At 36.1% G+C, this 23863-nt stretch overlaps 1 protein-coding gene across 1 annotated transcript in view; it reads left to right on the plus strand.

Annotated features, from left to right (window-relative positions):
• Nucleotides 1-23863, plus strand: part of baiap2l1b (BAR/IMD domain containing adaptor protein 2 like 1b) — an 81125-nt gene that overhangs the window by 977 nt on the left and 56285 nt on the right. The window contains exons 2-3 of the mRNA XM_067382679.1: nt 4328-4403; nt 7880-7966. Coding sequence (XP_067238780.1) covers nt 4328-4403; nt 7880-7966 — 163 coding nt within the window. The remainder of the gene's footprint in view (nt 1-4327; nt 4404-7879; nt 7967-23863) is intronic.

The following is a 23863-nucleotide window of genomic DNA, read 5'->3' on the forward strand; positions in this document are numbered from 1 at the left end:
TGCAACATCACATTTCATATATGATGCATTATTTTGTGTTTGATGTTGTTTTTGTCCTAATCCTAAAATGTACCCTTTCATTTTTATTTTTTTACATAATAAAAGGAAAACAGCCTAATAATAATGATTCTGGGGCAGAATATGTCCCAGGCTTGTTCTTGACATTTTCCATGACATTCACGCAGGTTGCGTACTGATATTGAGTAACTTTACTCATGGAGATACATTAGATCCCACACTGTAAAATTGACAAAAGATAAAACGTCAAGGCAATGTGATACATTCAACTTTTTTTATTCTCTCAACTATTGTCTTAAGAATGTTTCTATATCCATATTTCATTTTGGTAATTATATAGTTATGGGCATGAAAATGTAGGGAAGGACTTGATTTTGTCCATGAGGAATTGATTATAACTGTGGCTTTTCTATTGGTGGATCTCATGTGAGTGACAGGTTGTCCCGACCTCGTGATGGTAAACTCATTGTCCTACAAGAGGAGGGAAAGTTATTTTGATTAAAGGCACCTGAATTAAAAAAATTAAAAAAAAATACTAATGTGCACAAACAAATACCGCAACATTCCATAAAATGTCCATTTTAATTTCATGGTTATTTTAATATGTGAAGTGACCTATGCTATCTTTAATAGTTTTAAAGGGGGGTACACAGACCACAGTATATGACACACAATCCTCAAGAACAGTGACAGTTGTGAACAAATGCAGAAAAGATGAGCACTTCACAACACAACAAATAATGACAAAACATCAAAAATTTAAATAAAGAAATTAATTCATAATTTAAAATAATAAAATAAAAATATAAAATATATAATATAAAATAATAAATAATAAAATATCGTTCCTATCCTTTATGGCAGGGGATCTCAACCTTTCTGACTCCATATAAAATATTTTAGAGCTTGGCATAGCTAGAACAATGTATACTTGCTATAAAAATAACCAAATAATAATAAGTGTCTTGATATTTTTAAAACGGGTTTAGATTATTTTAATGCTTGTATTGATGTATTTTAGATCATTTTAAGTCATCTTGTGCTTTACTCTGGAACACAAAAAATGGTATTTTGAAGAATGTTGAGAATGTTGAGTTTTGTTTTCCATTGATTGCCATTGTAAGGTCAAAATACAATGAAAGTCAATGGGAAACGAAACTGTTTGATTACCAGCTTTCTTCAAAATATCGTCTTTTGTGTTCGACAGGTCCTACAGGTTTGGAACAACATGAGGGTGATTAAATTATGACAATTTTAATTTTGGGGTGAACTAACCCTTTAATATTTCAGCAGTATTGTTGAATTTGAAATTCTTTGTTTAGACAGCTGTGTTTTAACATATCGGGGAATTCTGTTGGTATAACATGGGTTTATAATGTAGTTCATTGAAGTAAAAAAAAAAATGTTTTTTTTTTTTTACAGTTCAGGGGTAACAGAACAGACATATAAACACATTTTCTTTCATCCGGGAAGGACACGTTTATACAGTTGTCCCTGATTTTACAGTATAGCTGTGCTACTGAATGAACGCTTTTATTGGGAGGAGGTTTATTATCAGAGATCAGCACCCACGTCATATCTGTCCATGAATGTGTCATTCCAATATAGTTTCATTCCAATATAACATCAGCTGTGCCTCCTGTCATGCGAAGTCTCAGGCAGTTCAGTACGTGTCAGGGAGTGGAGAGGAGTGGGCCGTCTTCATGAATTGAGAATTAGTAAGCATTAAGTAAGCACATGTATGCCGCTTAAAGTTCAGTAAATATAACCAAGCCCAAGTCTTCACTAGTGATTCATTCAAATCTCTGCTTCCTCTCTTCCTTCAAAGAAACCAGGAACAAATGCAACGTTGGCACCTATTAAAACACATGGTGCTTTTCAGGAACTGATCTTGTTGTGAAAAGCAGTAGATTCCTGCAGTTCTCATCTTGAGTCCAAACTTCATTCTCCCAAACTTTATTATTTCCATGACATCATTACCAGACTCATCGACTCGAGGTAGTTCGCAATATTGATGGAGAGCGGTGCATATGAATTTGAATTCAAGATTTATTCCACACAGTCGCTCCTGACAGAGGAGGAACATGCACAGCACCTCAAACCCTGAGATGTGCAACCTGCGAGAACAGTATCAAGTGGGTCGACTCATGAATGGATATTTCACACTTTGAGTTTCTTCTTGAAGGTCTCTCATAGGATGTGTGTTCAGAGTTATGTGAAGCTGATGATTGGCTCTCTAAGGCCACATTTACATTACGTGCTGATTACATTTACGTTACATGCTTCAAGTGACCCAATTCTGATTTTTTTTTTCCTCCAATGTGGATATGACCCATGAACGTGTAGGGTTGTAAAATGGCAGAAAATTTCCATAAACTTTCAGAAACTTTCCGTGGGTAATTAAGCTGAGGAATTGTGGAAATTTTCAAAGTTGTGAACCTAACAGGAATTTACAGGAATTAATTGGAAACTTGGGATAATTTACACAAACTGCATAATATGCAAACATAAATATAAACATTTTCTTTGGCTATATGCAGAGATGCATGAAAAGTAATACAGGTAAAAAAAAAAAAAATACACTTTTTACAAAAAAAAAAAAAAAAAGAGTGATTAAAAATGTAAAATGAAAGCAGATTCAAGGGTGTGGCCTCAATAACCCTGCAGTAAGAAGTGTGATTGAGGAATGCACAGTAGAAATTCAACTGAATTTAAATCTGGTTGTTTTAACCAAGATTATGCTGCAAGATGTTTTTTTTTCCCAACTACATTTAAGTTCCCTGTTATAGGCTAACCTACAATGTTGCAAATTTCCAGTTTATTCCCATTAATTCTCATGGAAAGTTTCCAACTTTGAAAATTGCAACCTTATGAATTTGTAAACAGGAAAAAAAGCATAAGGATTCCGATATTATCAGATCGGTTTCAGGCCTCATTCATATGTGGAAATAAATCTGATATGAATCAGATACATCTGCCATGTAAGCAGACAGATCGGATCTTCCCATGTCAATGTGAAAAAGCGACGTCGACTCAGGTGGACAACTGCGATCACATGACTCTTTTCAGTGGCACAAAGGAGGACGAAAGCTCAACTCAGTGTTTTGCTGACCTTTAAAGATGGTGCATAAAGCATCATCTTTGGTTGTCATTTCGTCTGCAATTTATCATCCATTGCAATTTACGCAGTTTTTACTTCCTTTTCGGCCTAAGCTTTTCTGGGTCACTACGTCTACCTTGGATTGTTTTGCCAAGTGTGTAGTATTAATGGATATATCGGATATGTGTCACTTATAGAAGATGTAAGGTGGTTGTCAAAAAAAACCCTGGATATAATCAACCAATTGGAATTGGGCATCAAGACCTGCAGTGTAAAGCGGCCTAAGTTTTTAAGTGATTTTAATCAAAGCTGACCCATATGGAAAGAGCTGCTGCCCACTACGCAAGATATCCATGAATATATTCATAAATTGTCATGTGAAATAACTCATTATTAGCATATTATGTGTGTAATACTGTTAGCAAAACACTGAAGTGCCTTAAAGGCAAGTCTACAAAAATAAGAATAAGAAGCCAAATTAGTTTCAGAGGGACAAAATTATTGACCAAAACAGTGATGTTTTATTAGTGCTTTTCTGATTACCTAAAATTTGTTTTGCTGAAAAATATTGTTGCTGAGCAACTTGACCAATTTTTCACCTGAGATCATGACACTCTAAACAGCATATCGAGATCAGTGACCCAAGACCAATTGGAGACTTTCGGTTTTAGTTTTCAGTTGGCTTGATGAAAACTTTTTAATTTTGGTTTCAGTGTTATTGTTTGTATTTAAGACCAAACTGGAAATTGGTCCAACAGCTTGTTCTGACTCATGGAAGGAGCGTGTGTGTGTGCAACTCATCACACAAAATGAGTTACGTTGATTTGAAAACACAACTTATTTATCCACTAATTACAAACCAAAGTTATCCATTAAATTGAACCTGAACCAGGTTGGAACTCAACAGTTTGTAGTTTGTCGAGGTTTGGGTAGATACTAGATCTCCATGTTTATCATCTATACAATAACAATAGCATACTAACATACCTAAATATGTTGTTATGGGCAGAAGCAGAAGCATTCTGCACTTTGATATACCCCTGCATGCACCGAAAATTAAAGCAGAAACATTTTAAAATGGGATTGAAGAGGTTGTTTCATGGACAGAACTGTCTCAGACCAAATAATGTCATGATTGCGACTGATTATATAAGAATTGCTCATGCCAACATTTTAACCATTTCCTCTATTTAAAATCCCTCCTCACAGAATGTTATGGAACAGTTCAATCCGGGGTTACGTAACCTCATAAACCTGGGAAAGAGCTACGAGAAAGCTGTTTCAGGTGAGCCTTACCTTTTTATTACTTCCATATAGCATTCTATATTTTAAGCATTGTCGGGAATTGTAGGGCTACATTGTTTTATGAAACATTTGGTTATTTGTGAGTCTCTATACTCTATGTATTAGTGGTTGATAATAAATACTGAGTGTTTAATGCTCATATCCCAAAAGCAGACTGACAGATTATGGCATTATAAATGCACGTCTGGCCAAAAGTTTGAAATAAGCAAGATTTTTTAATGCTTTTGTATGAAGTCTCTTCTGCTCACCAAGTCATTTATTTGATCAAAAGTACAGTAAAAATAGTAATTTTCTAACTTAATATATTTTATAATGTAATTTATTATAATTTATTAACACAAAATTTTCAGCATCATTACTGCAGTCTTCAGTGTCACATGATCCTTCAGAAATCATTCTGAAATGACACATCCAATATTCACATCTCCTGTTTTTCCTGGGAAAAGTTTGGCAATTGAATACTAATCTAAACAAAAGGAACATCTAATGATTGATACTTGCAAAATAGCACCTAAAACATAGAGATGAATTATGGAAAGAATGGAGATTTCCTTTTTTGTGTAACATCCCTCACTCCCACTCCCTTTCTTCAGATTGCTAAATTAGAGTTGCAAATCATTCTGAAAAAGCAGGTCTACTGAACAAAGGGTAGGTTTCATCAAATCTTAAACAAATGTATTATTGCTTGAGGAATAGGGTTAGACATAATAACCATACACACAGACAAAACACAACACCTTTTATGCAGTTTGTTGTGCCTGGACTGACTGAAAAGGTTTAAGTTTTTCCCTCTGCCCTTTTCTTCTATAAACCCAGTGGTAAGGCATTAAATACGTTTACATGTTCCCCCATAATGTGATTATAATGAGATTTAGGCAATATTGCTATTAAACTTTACCTCATTTAAACTCAATACTTCGTTGATGTGATTAAGTTGATGTGATTAAGCTGATGTGATTAAGCTCATAATCGCAGTAACCATAATCGTAGTAAAAAATGTGGCTTATACCAATTTTAATCACAATAAACTAGTGTTGTCAAAAATATTGATATTTCAATATTGAAATAACTGAAATGGTTCTAATACTCATTTTCCAAAGTATCGATACACCAATATCAGCTGCATTTGACACACACCCGCCTCCTCTCACTCACTCTTCTCATTCGCCCTGGTTGAATAGTGCTTGTATTGTGTATAAATGTACTCATTCCCGCTCGCACCAAAAGCACACGCACCACTGATCAATAAATGGCACGCACATAAAGCCACCTCTCAAACAGCTTGCGAGTACCAAAGCGATTTCTTTTTCATGGCTTATTAGGCTTAAACTGTCAAATTCATACAGAATATGTCAAAATGCCCGTCTTGCTGAGTATTCAGGTAAATACGGTCAGTTTTGGAGTGTAATTAGCTGAGAGAACATGTTTTGTTTTAGTATATTGGATCCGTGTATAAGCTCTTAAAGTGACAGCAGTCTAATAAACCTTCTGCGTTCTGTCATTTTAATAAAACAAGAAGAGAAAAAGAGAAAATCACCCACTGCTCAAGACTGAATAACTTTTGAAACTTCAATTGTTAGCATTAATCTGTATTTAATTTTACAGTGAAATTTGATTATTTTAAATTCTGTAGTATTCCTTAGCCGAATACTACTGTTAGACCCACCTGAAAAGCATGTTTAAATCATTTGTCTCTTTTAAATCTCGTTGTGCTTCTTTTTCTTTTTGTAAATTTAGGTAAATAATTCTAATAAAGCCTTCCTCTGCTGTGTGTAAGCTATTGCAACAAAATTACCCAAATTATCAAAAAAAAAAATAAATAAATAATTGAGATAACAAATTATCTATATAACAGTTTACTACAGAATAGGATTAGGGCCAAGCAATAATAAAAAAATAAAACCATCTCGAGATTAAAGTTGTTAAATTTCGAGAAAAAACTTGTTAAATTTCGAGAAAAAACTTGTTAAATTTCGAGAAAAAAAGTCTAAATAATGTTGAGAATAAACTCATTAAATTACAAGAAAAAATCTCGTTACATTTCGAGAAAAAAGTCGAGATAAAATGTTGAGAATAAACTCGTTAAATTACGAGAAAAAAAACGTTAAATTTTGAGAAAAAAGTCGAGATAAAATGTTGAGGATAAACTCGTTAAATTACGAGAAAAAAACGTGTTAAATTTTTAAGGGAAAAAAGCCGAGAGAAAATGTTGAGAATAAAGTCATTAAATTACGAGAAAGAAGTCGTTAAATTACGAGAACAAATTCGTTAAATTATGAGAAAAATGTCGTTAAATTTTGAGAAAAAAGTTGAGATAAAATGTTGAGAATAAACTCATTAAATTAAAGTTTTTTTCTCATAGTTTAACGAATTTGTTCTCGTAATTAAACAACTTTTTTCTCATAATTTAATGACTTTATTCTCAACATTTCATATCGACTTTTTTTCTGGAAATTTAACGACATTTTTCTCGTTATTTAATGAGTTTATTATCAACATTTTATTTTGACTTTTTTCTCGAAATTTAACAACTTTAATCTCGAGATGGTTTTCATTTTTTATTATTGCTTGGCCCTAATCCTCTTCCGTAGTTTACAGTATATGGCAAGGCAATTTATTTATTTAAAAATATGGCGATTTTCCTCGTGGTATTGAATATCGATATTTTTCAAGGTATCGTATTGAAGTTGAAAATTCCAGTATCGTGACAACACTACAATAAACGGGCATGTAAACACTTTAATCACATCTATTCCACCAAAAAGTGCACATGTGCTTGTGACACAGATGAATGTTTGGAGTGCTAAAGAAACATGTTGACAGTTTTGCAAGACAAATATATAATGCAGTATAATGATGGTCAAAAATGTCCAATAGTCCATAGAAATGTGTTGCTTTCGATGTAAGCAGATTAAAAGAGTGGCCAGTACTCAACATATCGCGAATGTGAATAATGGCGGTCAAAAAAAAAACACAATTCTTAGTGAATAATCAGAATAATGAAAATTGCATTTTAAAGTGGAGTGTGTTGTGTAAACATCTTACTGTGATTGCTCTTATTCTGATTATTGGAAATAATCACATTATTGGTGCACATGCAAACATAGTCAGACAGTGTACTACTGTGCTCCATCCAAATAACTCCTCCTTTTTGAAGTGCTTTTGATTAGCTTTTTTTTTTTTTTTTTTATAATTTGGTTATCAATGAGACTTGTACAGCTTGATTAAACAAAGTAATATTATACTAATATTATAATGTTATACTCTAAATGTACTCAAAAGTACACAAGACACTTCTGTTAATCGGAAAATTAGGAATGTTGATAATCCCAATGCCACTATATTGTTTTATAACTAATATACAATGTGCAGCATGTTGTAAATATAGAAAGTGAAACAAATATCTTTGGCTATTCCACCCCAGTAGAATAACACATTCTTATCCTCTCTTTGCAGCCATGGCTCTGGCTGGGAAGCAGTACTTTGATGCTGTATCTAAGATCGGGGAGAACGCAGCCGTATCTCCAGTGTCCAGGGAACTGGGTGAGTCACGGCTAATGCTTTTTATTGAGAACTGCATGAGAACTTTTCCATTTACTCTTCCTATAGTGCCAATTCTCATGTGTAGAGATGTGAAAATGTTAAAGAAGATTATATGGTGTCTTTGTTATAGAGTTCACAAAAGACAAACATCTACTGTAGCTATCACTTCAGTTCATTTGGTTGTCATTAGTGCTGAACACAAATAGACATGTAATCTTTCATTATCACTATTTCCTCTATCGTGTTAAAGATAACATGGGTCATAATCTGATGTTGTGATAACGTACAGGAATGTGCCATAAAGAATGTTATGTGTCCGAGTCACGTTTCAGTTTCAAGTTCTGTTCAGCATGTTTGTTGGCATGGCATTGTGTCTGCCAGGTCATAATAATGGTGGATATGTTGCGTTTATTAACTTTGTGTCATGTCATGTTAACTTTGAGAAATCAGCATTGATAGCGTATGCTCTCAAGTGTATTCACAGCCTGTTTTTTGAATGCTTTATGAAACTAATGTATGCAATGGAATAAACATTTCAAACAACACTATGCTAAACTGTTGTCAAATGACTTCAGTACATTGCTTTCCAGGGACCAGAACAAAACTTCTGAGTGTGCTTCTGAAATTAGTGAGGGTGCTCTAGTAGTTCAAGTGCGGACATGATGTGTAGGTAATTAATGGCATTTATATTATATATTCTTGTAGAGTAGGAGGTTGAATTTTGAATACATTAATTGGTTATTGCTTTAATCTCAGTGGTATTGAGTCATTATGAATTATAATGCAAAGTCATTTAAAAATATTATTCATGATATGAAAACAGTGTTTCAATCAGCCGAATAAGGAAGTGTTGTAAAATGCAGTCTACTGTTGCTAAACTGCGGGACGTGCTTGATATTAAACATTGTTATTGAAAGCGCATTAAGCCACAAAGGAGACACTGTTACCCAGGTGGCTTTCTGTGTGCATGCTACGAGTCGGAGCCAAATGCAGAAAAGCAAATGGGCTTTGGATATACGCAGTGGATTTTGTCTTAAGTAAACGTACACAGTTGAGAAAAAAAACGTGTGTGTAACAGTATATTATATCCGTGCAGCTCTTAAAGTGACAGCAGCCTAAAAATCCTGCTGCAGTCTGTCATTAATGGTCAAACAACAAATGACAAAGGAAAATCACTCACTGATCTTGGCTGAATAACTTAAGTATTTTTTAAGAAGGGTTAATCTATATTTAATGTGTACAGCAAGACTATGCAGTAGGACTGGGTATTGACACAATTTTCACGATTCGATTTCTATTCACATGCTTTCGATTCGATATCAATTATTTTAGATGTAGTATATCAGGTACAGTACGTGGCAAATTTTCTAGAAGATAAAATCTCTCAGCTAATGCTGTAAACTACACATGTGAGTCAGTTGGTACTACTATAATAGGTAATATTGAAGGTTAAATTAACTTATTTATATACAAACACTTAAATTACACTCAATGATGTTTTTATTATAAATAAAGTTTAGAATTACATAATCATATTCTACTGGTTTTTTTGAAATATAAACATTTAAATCGCGGCTGTCATAACTGATTAATTCAAACATGCATTAAATATTGAAGAACACAAAAAAAAATTATAATAAATACGTAACAGTGCATAGCTATATCCATCAGAATGCTGCTCTCTAGAGTTCACTTTTCTAGCTGACTGATGAGTTTATGGTCACTGAATATGGTTGTTCCGAGGTAAATGTGACGTTACGTGACATTGTTTACAAGTTGTTTTATTGACGTCTTTCTGAGGTTGAAACACTGATTGAGCTAATAGACAAGATATGATACGGATTTCGGTAAGTTGTACTGTATATTTTAACATACCTTCAGATGTTCAGTCATGTTTATTTCATGCTGTAACTGGTATTAAAGCGGAGGAGATGAATGTTCACATGCGCTCGTGCTGCAGCTTCTCTCTAACTGAGGCGCTACAGTGATCTTTCACATCACATTAAACAGCGCCAACGGTATTTATTTTTTGAATATCATAATAAGATGGACGTCGTTTGAAATCTGTGACTTCATATCAAAAGTAACAAAGCACAAAGATTATTGCGATTTATTGGAAAGGAGGCGCTACATATTCTGCTCATTCATCAACTGAAAACAAACTAGACTAATCGATTCTTGGGATTTAAGAATCAATATCGGTTTGTAAAAATGAGATTAAAATTGAGAAATCAAAAAATATATATATTTTTTTTACCCATCCCTAATATTTATTGTTATTTTATGTTTAATTATTCATTTTTTTTGTTGTAGGCTATTATATCTGAATACTGTTAGTACATCTTCCTGAAAACCTTAAAACACTGTTTAATTTAATTTGTATTTTTCTTCTCAGTTTTGTTTGTAGTTAGTTTCTTTGTTCTTATTATATTGCTGACTGTTTACTTGTCTTATGTAATTATTTTGAGGACCTTTTACTTACATTTGTTAACTTAGTATTAGTTTTTGCTGAAGTATCGATAATTGTGAAAATTTCACTGAAATTACTCGTATCGTGAAATAAGATCAAATCACCCACCAATAATTGAGATTTCAATATTTACCAAAAATAATCGTAATTGTTTTTTTGCCATAATTGAGCAGCCCTAGTTTAAGTCTAAGTGAAACTGATCATACACCAGTTATTTTGGTCTGCTTCATCCCAGAGCAGGACTTGTAAAATGCAGGTGAGTGAGAGATTCCACCAGATTCGCTTGTGCGGATGTTGGATGAATTGTAGCCGAATACTGTTTCCCAACTACAAATTAGGAGACTGACTTTGCAAGGTCACCCACGATTACACATATGCAGGGATTTTGTGTGCGTGTTGACTGGGATAAACTCAGCGAAATCTGCTCTGCCAATATAGACTACTATAATTTCAGCTGAGGCTGCTCTTTTTTTTGCATTTTTAATCCAATTTTATTTTATTCTCTTGGCAGTCTGACCAGATAATGAGAAGAATGAGAAAAAAATCACAGCTGGTATTATTTTCAGTTGATTAGTCAAGCTGGAAATGGAAGGTTAGGTCAAGTCAAGTGCATTGTGGGATACAGTATTGCACACAGTGAGCTCCCTTGTTTACTGCACAGTTTTGGCAAATATGCCATGTGTTCAATGCATACAGATCATTTGTGCACTATATACATACTTCATACTGCAGAAATGGTATGAGTGGTTTGGTGTTTGGTATCTTTATGTGGATGTCTATATTCCCTAAAGCATTTTAAATGTTTCTTGCATGACAAACGAGTCATCAGTTATTCCAGTTTTACTTCTTGATCAAACCTACATAGGTTTGTAAAAAAATAAATGGTGGAAGCCAAATTTGTTGCAAATGTGGAAATGGCATTGCACCTTGGCTGGTCACACCAGCAGTGTAAGTGGTGCCTGATTGTGAACACTTTTCAACATTCATGCTTCAAAGTGATGGATTTTCTTTCCTTCGTCTTTTAGTCGGGATGACCTTTCCTTGACCTTTTCCTTTGAGGGCCGTAACATTTGGACATCACATTAGTGGTTGTTAACACAATGCCCTCCCTATCCGTAGGCGATAAGAGCCGAAACTTGCCTCTGTTTGGGCAGATAACGTCCAAACGCAGACCTCGCTTTCCACGTCACCGGTGTTCCTCAGCGACTGGAGCCTCTTGAGCTCTGAGTGCTCGGCTGAGCTGAAACCAGAGCCGCCTTCAGGCAGATGAGCTGACATTAGATATTCTTGAGAGTCACGGACAGATTGACAACGAGGTCAGGTGGCAGAGAGATGGAGATGCTTTCATTCTTAACTAGTGGCACCAAAGACAGCACATCATCTAGGTGTCCTCTGTGTTTAAACTGTTAAGCCCAACAGGTGTGACGTCCTGCTCGCTAAGAAAAATGACGGCACTGTCGATGTTTGTATGAGGCACCTTGTTTTTGTTGTGGCATTTGACAGCGTAGACTTCCAGAGACAGAAGAGCATCAAATTACTCTTGTAGAGTTCACTGAATATCATTCAAATGCCTGCATGTGTTTTCATGGGAGGTGTGCAGGTACTGTGGAAATGCTGAGTAATGCATGAATGCACATGTGCAGCACGCTTGAATTCCTGCTCGGCTACTGTGCGCCTTATGCCTGGCTCACACTACAGGAGTTTTAGGCCGATTTATGCCCGATTTTCCCCTCCCGAGAATCTGAGAAAAAATCTTGTCCACGACCTCGATCGGTTCTGATGTTCGGCGCAGATTATCTGGTAATGTGAGACGTTCACAGATAAAATCTTGCACCTCCCGATCTGATCTCACACAAATCAGGCTCACCCCGATCATATCAAACATTTTTGATATTTATCGGGATGAGCAAGATTGTAATAACATCAGTACTGTCACAATAGCCAATAGGAAACAAGTATACGACGCAACGGAAGTGACAGACATTTCGAAATGGCGACCGCAAAACCAAGATCAAGGAATCTACAATGTAAAAGGTGACACTAGCGCTTTTGAACTACAGTAGGCAGGCAATATTATAACGGTAAACATTCTAGCACACTACGATAGTAATAAAGGGTCAATTTTACCTCCATTTCTCGCTGAAGAACTGACAATCCACGTTGAGCCCGTCTCCTCAACCATTTTTTCATCCACAGTCGTTTATTCTTCCGCTTTGTGTTTTCTCACAACAAACGATTATTATTGCTACAGCAAGTTTCCGTGTTTCAGTAGCCTATCCATTTTGTTTACATCCGCTTTCGATCTGCTGCGTAGATCACGTGACGCGCTTCCTCTGGCAGATAATTTTAATAACATTTTGTAGTGTGTGATGCTCCGCGAATTTCAAATCTTGTAGTGTGAGCATGTTTAAGATTTGAGGGAAGAAAATCTGCAAAGATTCTCCTGAAGTGTGTGCTGCAACCAGATTTTACAATTGGATAGGATTTTAAAACTCCTGTAGTGTGAGCCAGGCATTAGTGGATAAAGAGTCCTCCTTTTACTAGGGATCTGTGCCACGACTAATTTCATTAATGTTTAAATGGAAATTTTGTTACCGACTAGTTGAGTAGTCTAAGAAACCCACAGAAGAAAACAGTCTGTATAAGCTATCCATGTCAAACATCCTACTTAATCTATGAATCTAACAGTCAAATTCCATACTGAATGCCACTGGAAAATGGGCCATATACATGCACTGTGCTTACTTTGGATTACAGTCATTCTAGTAGGGTTGTCAAACGATTAATCGCATATAAAAAAAATTGGGTTTGCCTAATATATGTGTGAGTACTGTGTGTAATTATTTTGTATATATAAATACAAACAAATTAATGTATATAGTTAAGAAAAATATCTTATTTATGAACAATATTTTTATTTATATATATAATATAAATTATATAAAAATATAAATAAATACATATACTTGTATGTATTTGAGAAATATTTAAATTAATGTGTTTGTATTTATATATACATAATAATTACATACAGTACACCCACATATATTATGCAAACTCAAACTTTTATTTTGTATGCGATTAATCGCGATTAATCGTTTGACAGCCCTACATTCTACAGTAAACATAAGCATTCAACATTAACCGATAGCATAACAAGCCTGTAAGCAAGATTAATTCTTATATGCCAGTTTGACATGAAAACAAAACACAAACCTTTTCTGTCAAAATACTCCCTAATTTTGCCCGTCTTAGGAGTGGACGTTTCTTTGAGCCGCGAGTGACAGGGAAAACAAACTGTTGCCAAGTCTGAGGTAAAATTAAATGATTTTGTTTTCTGCTCCAGATACACACTTACAAAATAATGCATTCTTTTTAAAATGTAACATTAACATGATAGTAACTTTGAACATAACATTTGGAGAAAAAAAAAAAAGAAAATGTAAACTACTAGCATTTCCAATGATGACCAGCAGCAGCAGTATAGTTTACATCCCTACATCAGTGTCATCCAGATTAAGTGTATATGTTAGGAGTGTGATTATGCTCATGTTGACCTGGTTACAGAACAACAACATAAAAGTGGACTCTGTTCTCTTGAATTAATAGTTACTCAACATAGTTTTTTCCCTGCAGTTCACTCTTACCAGTTAACACTTGCACTACAATTAAAAATTTTGAGGTCAGTAAGGTTTTCAGAAATACAGTAAAAACAGTAATACTGTGAAAATCGCTGGGAATTATTCGATTATTATTCGAAAATCGCACCCCTCCCCCGCATGCACGCACGCACACACAAACAGAGAGAGAGGGAGAGAGACCATTCACGCTTTCAGTATGATATTGATAAACTGTTTAATTCATTGGGGAATATGCTGTCTTAACTCAAGCCATATAATGATTGTAATGTGCTGAAACATATTAACATGTTCGCTAATAAAAGTGAAAGTAAAATCCGCATGGCCATTCATAACATTGCGAAGCAGAGCGAGCGCTTTCAAGTAATTCCTACGTTGAGCTTCCGTAGGAATAAACTGAAAACGCTCGCTCTTCGCCAGTGGACACGCACCATGAATGACCGAGGGGATTTTACTTTCACTTTCAAATTAGCGCCATATCGGGAGCATTACAATGATGCCGGTGTTGTTCCTGAACACCGGCAACACCGATTATCGCAGCAAGCCTACCTCAAGCCATATTGATTTTAGGCTGCCTAAACGTGTTATAACATTGCGAACAGCCTGAAAGACGGCACTTGTGTCGTGTGAACATTGATTTTAACGTCTCTGTTATATGCCACGCGCTAGTCTGTGTTCTACTGTTGTCTAAGAGTTGATTGACAGCTTTTTAGGTGCGTTATTGGCCGCGCGCACCACCGTCTGTGAACGTGTCACCATTGAAAACATGAGGATTTTTAAGACGACAATCGCACAACCTATTCGATATTCTATAATTAAATCAACTAATCGAATATTCGAAAATCGTGACATCCCTACTATCCAGTTGTGCTGTTATCAAAGCAATTGTTAGTTGCAGCTTTAGTGCTCATATCATAAGGACCTGATTAGTTTGTGCCCCATGACCAAAACCCCAGCTCTTCCTGTATCCCCTGGGCTACGTACCATGGGATTCAATGAACTATGCTAAGCTATGCTAAAAGTGGTACCGTCAGACCCGAAGACTGGCTGAATGGAATCGAAAACAGTAAAACTCAACTGTTTAACTCTAGGGGAGTTGGAAAATGAGCCTATTTTCAAAAAAAGTGGAGTGTTCCTTTAAACCCTTGATCATTTGTGGGTAAATCACTGAGTTGCTGTTGTGACATCACAATCGTGTTGTATTGTGGTCTGTGTATCTGCCTGAAATGTACAAATGAGTAGACTCGCTCCCTCTGTCAAAATCAAGGGTTCTGTCCAAATAAACTTTGCTCATCCACTTGACGAAGTTGAACGCACTTCAAAATGGTGGCAGGGATTCACCCGAAGGAAAGTACTATGGGAAGTTCATGAGTGTATGTATAAAAGTTGAGTTAAACACAGCCCTGAATTGCTCTTGCTGCCTTTAACCTCAAGGCACATTTGACACTTGCTGTTTTCAACAGTCTGTATTTAGTGAGCCTGAGAGGCAAACAGAAATGAATTTATATGCTATTTCCTCTGAAATCCCCTGGCTGCTTCTCTGCTCAAAAAACACTTGGAGCATTGTGATATTACACTGTGCTTTCATTCAAAACAGTCTTTCTCCTTCCCTATATCACTTAATTTTATGATCACACTGACTGTTTAGACCCATTAAAACGCTCAAACAGTCGGCAGAACAAAAACATAAAGACACAAAAGATTTAATGCACCATTATAGGCACAATATATAAGATTTTTTGGATTAAATATCCACAAACCACTAGAACGATGTTATATATTTTGTTGACTTGTGTACTTGAATTATCCCAAATGTTTCCAACAATGTTTGCAACCCAGAGAAATCAGCCATTTTACCCAGTGTAATGACAGTGATTGCTCCCTATCAGCTGTGGAGAAGAGCTGTGAAGATGACAACTCCCATGATTCCACACTCATTCACGGCTTTATCAAGCTACACCTTTGTTATTGTTTTGAATAAGGACCTCTAGCGGCCAAACTTACATACTGTGCCTTTAATGCCGGGTCTGTTTTTACTGAAATATGTCAACTCAACATCTTTCCTTTATTCCTAATTCTTTGTATATTTTAATAGATCACACATTATATTTCTCATCTCATCCCTAATTATCCTTATTAGATAGCGTGTTAATGCCTCTGGACAACAAAAGGTAAAGATGTGGTTTTCTCTGTTTGTTTTGTTATGTAATGCTTATAGTGGGTCAAATATTTCTTCACTTTGTCAGGAGTGTTTGGGTTTAGTTGACCCCACCTGTTGCCTGGTGTTGTCTTTCGGGAAGGACACACAAACAAAGCAGGAGTGAACCACAGCCCATGAAGATGCAAATCAGCCTCCGTGTTTCTAGAGTGACACAATCCTCTGCTTATCATCATTGTGCATCAGGGCATGAGTCTCTAAGCCAGGAGATCAGCCCACTCCTGACACGTTTCATTTTTTCATGTTTTGCTTTTTTTAAACCGACTGAAGGATGTTATGAACCAGCATTGAGACTTTGCTCCAATCTGCTTGTGTTTGCTTTCCCTCTGATTGACTACACTGATATATCCACCTTTTGTGTAAAACACCTGAACCTTCTATGGAAAAGGATTTGTTCAGCTACAAAAGAAAGTCATTATGTACTCATACCTTCATGGTATTAAACCCACAGTCTAGGGTTGCCTGAACAATCATTAAAAGATTTCAATCACGATTCAAACACCCACGTGATCTTATTCCTAAATGACGATGATTCTTATGTTTATTAAACTTTTGACAAGTACGATCACAGCGAACATTCAGATCTGTGTTGGTGCTGAGAGAGCAGTTGTCATGTACAGGTATGATACAGGTATCATTATTTCTTTGTTAAAATAATTCAAATGATCAAGTTACTGAGATAAAAGTTTATAGTTTGGATATAAACTCTGATGTCAAGGGTAGCAAATAGCGAAAATCAGTTTTTGAAAATAACTTGACTCTTCAGTTAAAGATTGAATCAATTTTACATCATTACACCAGTAGGTGGCGACAAGTGACGGTTAAAAAATGGATTTGTCATTGAATCATTCATTCAAGAGAATCAATTAAAAATGCTGAGTCATTCAGTAAGGAAACGAGTGAAGTCATTGAATTTTTCACTTTTTAATTAATTTGAATTAATTCAAATTAAATATTTTTAAATGGACTGCAGCAATTAACATTTTGTCACAACCTCTTGTAAATTACATGTTATTTTGTTTAGTTGTCTATTCAGAATCATGGTAGAATTGTGATCTCTTTAAAAAAAATAAATAAATGTGATTCTCAGTTTATCCAGAAATGTGCAGCTCTACCAAATGCTGTTATATTCCAGTGTAACACAAAAGGAGAATTTCTGAAGAATCCTTATGCAGATCTTCTCGGCACAACCATGACTCTTGACAGTCACTCTAAGAAGGACAAAAAAGCATGATAAAAGCGGTCCATACAACTCATTCTTTATATAACCAAGTCATCTTAAACTATACGCTGGCTTTGAAATTTGTCCTTTCAGTTTTGAAAATCAGTGCAGAAATGGACCACACCAGGTTTGACGTCAATGATGCCAAATGCCAGTCGTTCTCAAATGTCTTGGCTAAATGCAGACAATTTTCCTTGTAATTTCAATCTGTTCCTCATTGTAGACTTCAGAACAAGACTTCAATATGGTGCTTTCATGATGTTTTTGTCCTTTTTGGAGCTTGACTTTTTATTGTATATAAAAGAGCTGTGTAAAAGATTCTACAGAAATTTTAACAGCATCTAGGTTTGGAGCAACATGACATTGAGGAAATAATGACAGGATTTTAATTTTTGGCATAGCAATTCCATTCTGATATGATTCGGGTCATTAAACTGAATAATACCGAGCTGAATCACCTCACCAAACCAAATGCTTTAACTCTTTAAGTTCTTTTCCTGTTTTTTGTATTTATTGAAGTATAGTGTTTGTAAAAGAATAGATGTTTTTTTTTTTAGCTTCATTGTTGAGTTTTTTTTTTTTTTTTTTTTTCACAATGTCACCTGCTCTGGTGTCCACACCCCTCTTGCTTGATTTGTGTAACAGTGAAAGCAGCAGTGGCCGCCGGTCCCCGACACACACACACACGCACTCACTCCCTCACTGGTGCCACAAAGGAAGCTTTTTACCAGGACGTTCTGGTGACCTTTAGTCTCCTGTGTTGTTTGAACTGTGCTTAGCAAGGCTGGCCACAGGACAGCAGTCAACACACATACAAATCAGCCTCAGAATTATTGCTTGTTTGTGTCAGTTTAGCCCTTAAACTTAGATTATATTGAGTAAAAGCTAATTTCATTTGAATAAACAACTCAGTCCATGTTATGCATCAGTTGGTGCATTCTTTGGGAATCAAACCCATTAGCTTGTTTAGCACCCTGATCTGCCAGTCACAAGAGCCTAAAGAAAATTATCTTCATTTACTACCCTCATGTCATTCAAAATCTATAAGACTTTCACTCTTCTTTGAAACACAAGACTTTTGTGGCCAGATTTACTAAAAAGGGCAAATTAGCATAAGAGCGCAATTACAAAAAAGTGCAGATGGGAGTGTATCTACTGATGACTCACAAATGAAAGAACACAGACGCAGCCGGATAATTTCCATGATGACCAACACAATCTACCAAGGGTTTTGGGCGGTAAATAATGTCAAAAATACCAGTAAATTGACTAGCGCAAACCTTAGTAAATTACCTTGCATGATTCATTTAAATACTCTCCTCCCATAAATTTTACTTCTTAAACTCCTACAAATGCCTATGCAATAAGGTCAGCCACAAAAAAATAACTCTCATGCTTTTTTAGCACTATTTTTTTTTTTTTTTTTTACTGCATGTCTTTAGTAAATCCTATCAGTACTTTTTTTTTTTTTAACGGCAAAAGAAGGTTTGCGCTGGCGCATGCTGTTAGTAAATCTGGCCCTTAAGCTGGGTACACACTAAAAGATTTTTAAAATGTGAGAGACCACAAACATGAGGACAAAAAAATCCTAGATTTAACTGTTTTGCTCCTGTTTTCTGACCAGCTCTTCTCCTTGTCGAGTCTATTGTGGTATGTTTTACAGGACACGTTGTATAGTCACTCATGCTCTTGCCACAAAATCGACAATCTGATCATCCATCTCTGCTGTCCAAATCCATTTAACTTTGTGCTGCACCATGACTGTGTTTGTTATTCTTCCGTCTTCTGTCAGCTCACTTTCTGATTTGATATTGTTTCTTTTCACGTGATAATCTCCAGAGCATGCGCGCGTTTATCCGGTAATCAGAAACGATTAGTCGTTGAAGTTATTTAAAAGGTGCGAGAGCCCTGTTGGTACAAGAGTTGTTTATGGTGATCATTACTGTTAATAAATAATTTTTTAATGCTGCTGTTGATGCTATTTTCACGGCAAGTCTAGCAATGTCGCCCTGTAACCGTGGAAAAATCACTGCGACACACAGCCTCTTGTGACTCAAGTACTCCTCTCATGGGATCTGCTATCCTAGTATACGTTGCTTACTAAGAGCAGTTATCATTTGTGTAAGTCCATCTAGAAATGGTGTGGTTGAAAGCCGTGAGTTTTGATTTGTTGTACACCCTGGTTCTCTGTTTCATGCTCAATGTAGCTGGAATGTTTGCTGTTGTTGTCTTTGATAATACAGAAGCGTTGGATGATCTATGATCTATTGTATCACAGAATAACTGTCGACTGTAAAGCACTGGTCATGTCGCTGTTATGTCTCTGCAGTCATTGTCTGCCTGCAGCTTTTGTTCTTAGCAGTGGAAGTTTCTGTGTCTGACTGGGCGGCACCTACAGTGGCTATGATCAAAGTCTGTGGGTGGAAACACATTACCCCTCCCATCACAGTTCATCCTGCCATTCACCTTCAATTACTATAACATTCAAATTCAGGTGGCTTGACCAACAAGCTCTGGTCCTTTTGAATCAATTGTCAGCTAATATGTTATACCTTTTTGAGGATTCTCATGGACATGGTAAACCTGGAAATGTCAGAGAACTGAAACTTTCTCAGGACTTTCAGGCTTTTTTAGATGCGAGTCTCCTTTAAATCCTTAATCAGAAGTCTTTGGTTAAAGGGCCTTTCTAATTTGTTTGTGCTTTAAATCAGTGGAGCTCAAACTTTATACTGTGATGGGCAAAAACTTGATTGAGGGTCATGGCTGAGCCACAAATAAATGCTGCATTATATTAAACTATATTATATTAAAATTCTAACATTTTACTTTTGTATTAAATTCACTTATATTCTATTCATTTAGATGCAAAGATAAAACAAAAGTGTTAAAACAAATGGATAAGAGATACATTTAACCTTTTAGAACATGAAGCTACAATGGGTGGACTTTTTCGACTATCAAATCCATTTTTCAGAAAACAAATGGTGATAAATTGCAGTTATTGATCATTACTGTGTGTGTGGAGAGTTAGTAAATAAAATTTAAATAGACAAAAAAACGGGAACAAATTTACTGATTTTTCACTTCAAAGTGGAAAAAATGAACTATAATACATATATACAAGTCTTTTTTTGTGACACTGGGTTGCACAGTTTTCACTCAGATTTTTTTTTTTCCCCCTACTTAGCCACTTCCCACGTCTTCTCAGAAATCATCCCAGTCGCCTCTTCTGCTGTGTACTCCTTCATTCGCCGCGTTTTTGTTCATTCCTTTTATTATTTTATGCAATCCAAAACACACTAACCTGCCTTGCTCCATATCTCTTTGTTCAAATCCTTTCTTTACGCTCTCCCCGAAAGCTGATTTCATTTGCTGACTGAAAGCATTACCGTTATAATTACCGTAATAAGCCATACATTGCCGAAAAGTGCATGTTGTCTACTGTCAGGGGCATTTTTGATAGTACAAACGGTTGAAGAGTAACATGAATGCAGCTTGATTGGGTTAAAAAAGATAAATTAGAAATGAAGTTGTTTCAATGGCATGTTTTTACCTATTCACTCTGTGACATGACATGACAGGCCAAATCAAAGGTAATCACAGGCCAGCTTTGGCCTGAGGGCCCTGATTTGAACATCTTTGGAGCTTTGGATCTGATCAATATGTTTTATGTATGTATGCAGACAAATATGTAACTATCTGTCCTTTTTGAGTGCCTAGGCCTTTATTCAATCTTGCATTATGCTGTTGTTGTTGTTGTCATTATTGAAGGACAATACTAACAATGTTTATGAGAGAGCAGTAGAATCACAGAGAACTGTTTACCGCAGTCCACTGCATGTACTTCCTGAACACTGGGCCAGTAAACGTCTTGAGACATGGCTCCGGATAGGATGGTTTACACTTTGCTTGGCCTAATCTTTCTTTTATGGCATTGCCGCAGGCACACATAAACAAACTCACATGCCTCGAGTGGAGCTGATAAGACATCCAGACTGATTCAGGGTCAGAGATCAGATAAAGTTAAAGTGGGTCAGCTGAGGCAGAGAAGGGAACCTACACCTGCTTCTCTCAGGTGGCCTTGTGACTCATGTGACTCAGGACCGAGGCTGGCTTCATGTTCTGAATCTCTGTCCCCACCCCTCGTCTCATTCACATGGCCTCACCTTGACTTTTTATTTTTCTCAGAGTTTAAACAACATGGTCTGTTTAGCATCACATGGCTAGAGCTGGAGCTTTTGGTGGCAAAAAAACATTGCTTTCTGTCATGAACAGATTTAATTTGGCTTTCAAATTGAGCTGCTTTTTATGAGTTTTAATTGACATGAAGGTGACTAAATGATGACTGAATTTTCACTTTTGTTTTGAATAAACTATTTTTTAAAGGGGTCATGAATTGAGAAATCAGCTTTTCCTTGAGCTTTTGTCATCGTACTATAAGAATATCCTGTAAGATTCAGAACTGAAAAGTTCCTTGTCAGTCCAATAAAAGCTTTTATTGACATCAAGCCCATTGAACAACTGATCCTGGAATGTGCCTATAGATGGGTGAAATGCCGCCTCCGCAGAAGAAATCAACGCCTACTTCTTCATTGCAACGTTAACCCCGCCCACTGGCATGTTAGTGAGATGATGAGGAGAGGAAAGTGATACAGGACTAAAAATAACTTTACCATTCAAGAGATCCTAATGCTTGGAATATGGTTATTTATTGTCAACAATGTAAATTTATTTATTTCTATTCGGTATTCACTGTGGATTCTTTGGTGAATCAATCGCATTTCGGCACAGGCTTTGCAAACAGACTTTTATGATATGGATTCGACAGTAATGCAACTTACATGTTACTTACAAGTAACTCCTATCGTTCTAATGCCTGATCTGATATGCAATGATTCATGTACAGTCAGATGCTCTTTGTCTATGTGTCAGTAAATCAAACCAGTGACTAATGGTCAACTTCACGTTGTTTCTCTTAGTAGGATGAAAATAATCTTATTCAAACAGTGATTCAATTATATAAAGAAAACGATCAAAGAAAGCTCCCTTTTGCAATTGTTTGGAGCTGTCAATCAAACGGCGCGAGTTTATCAGTGACTGGACTCGCACCAAAACTCCCGTTTTATTCAACGAATCTCTTAGTTATATCGCGTTTGCACTGTTAGTTATGATGAAAACATTTGTTAGTGTACAGAAATTGAGTTGCAATGATGAGATCACTGCTTTCGTGCGCTTAACATGTCTGTTATCGGCTACAAAGTTCATCACTGCAACCTTTGATGCCACAATCTAAATATTATGCCATAGATCTAAATGTAATGCTGTAATCAACACTTTTCACAATTAGTTAACCTTGAGAGCTGTAATATTAAAAATGTGCTAAAAGAGAGAGTAATACTTATCAATTTCATATGCATAGATGTTAGCCAATCACAGCAGTGGGGTTTACACTGAAGTCTTACATCAGACACGCCCCTTAAAACAGAGCGATTGTGCTAAAATCAGGGTAGGAAAATGCCTTTTTATTTCTAAAAACCATACTAACGTTATAAGTGCACCCCAAGAAACATTATAAAACAATAAAACAATCCAGTTCCTTTAATATCAGCCATAACATTAATGTATTATCAGCTTATCAGACCCAACCTTCACATTGTACACTGTACACAGTACAGTATTAATCCATAGTTCTCCATTTGTTTGATCATTTTAAAGACTATAAGTTTATAGGTGTATATAAATTTGCCAAGTCAGATTTGCTGCATTCTGTTTATCATCTCACGTTATTTTGTCTTTGCCTCACTATCTGCTGCCAATAGCTAACATGTTGTGTTTAGTACTCTGAGAGAGCGACCCAAGAAGTCATGTGACAGAAGAGAGAGACCGAGCGAGCGAGAGTGACTGTATTATTGTTTCTATGGAAAACACTCTTATTTTCTTCTTCCACATCTACACGCATCAGTCCCTAGGGCAGGTATAAAATCTCTTCGCAGATGTCAGAGAGAATTAGCTCTCGTTTGAGCCGAGCAAGAACTTGCTGTCTGTCCCTCCGTCTCTCTGTCCGACTATCAAATCCATTTCTTAAGGGTGTTTGAGAATTGCCTCTCAAATAAGTGTTGACTAAGTGTGTGGTGGGCGGATCCTTTATATAAAGTGCTCTGATTTATGCCGTAGGTTTTGCATTTTAATCCCCATTTGATTACAGCGGGAAGGAGCATGCTGGGAGAAATATCTGTGCCGGCACAGCGTGTTTTAATTACAGTAGCTGCTCTGAGGGAGGACTGTTCTTGGAAAACAAGGCTGAGGGGGTTTATTAGACTGGGGAATAATATATTAAAAAACAATGCAA

The sequence above is a fragment of the Chanodichthys erythropterus genome, chromosome 3, assembly GCF_024489055.1.
Source record: "Chanodichthys erythropterus isolate Z2021 chromosome 3, ASM2448905v1, whole genome shotgun sequence".
NCBI classification, from domain to species: Eukaryota; Metazoa; Chordata; class Actinopteri; order Cypriniformes; family Xenocyprididae; genus Chanodichthys; species Chanodichthys erythropterus.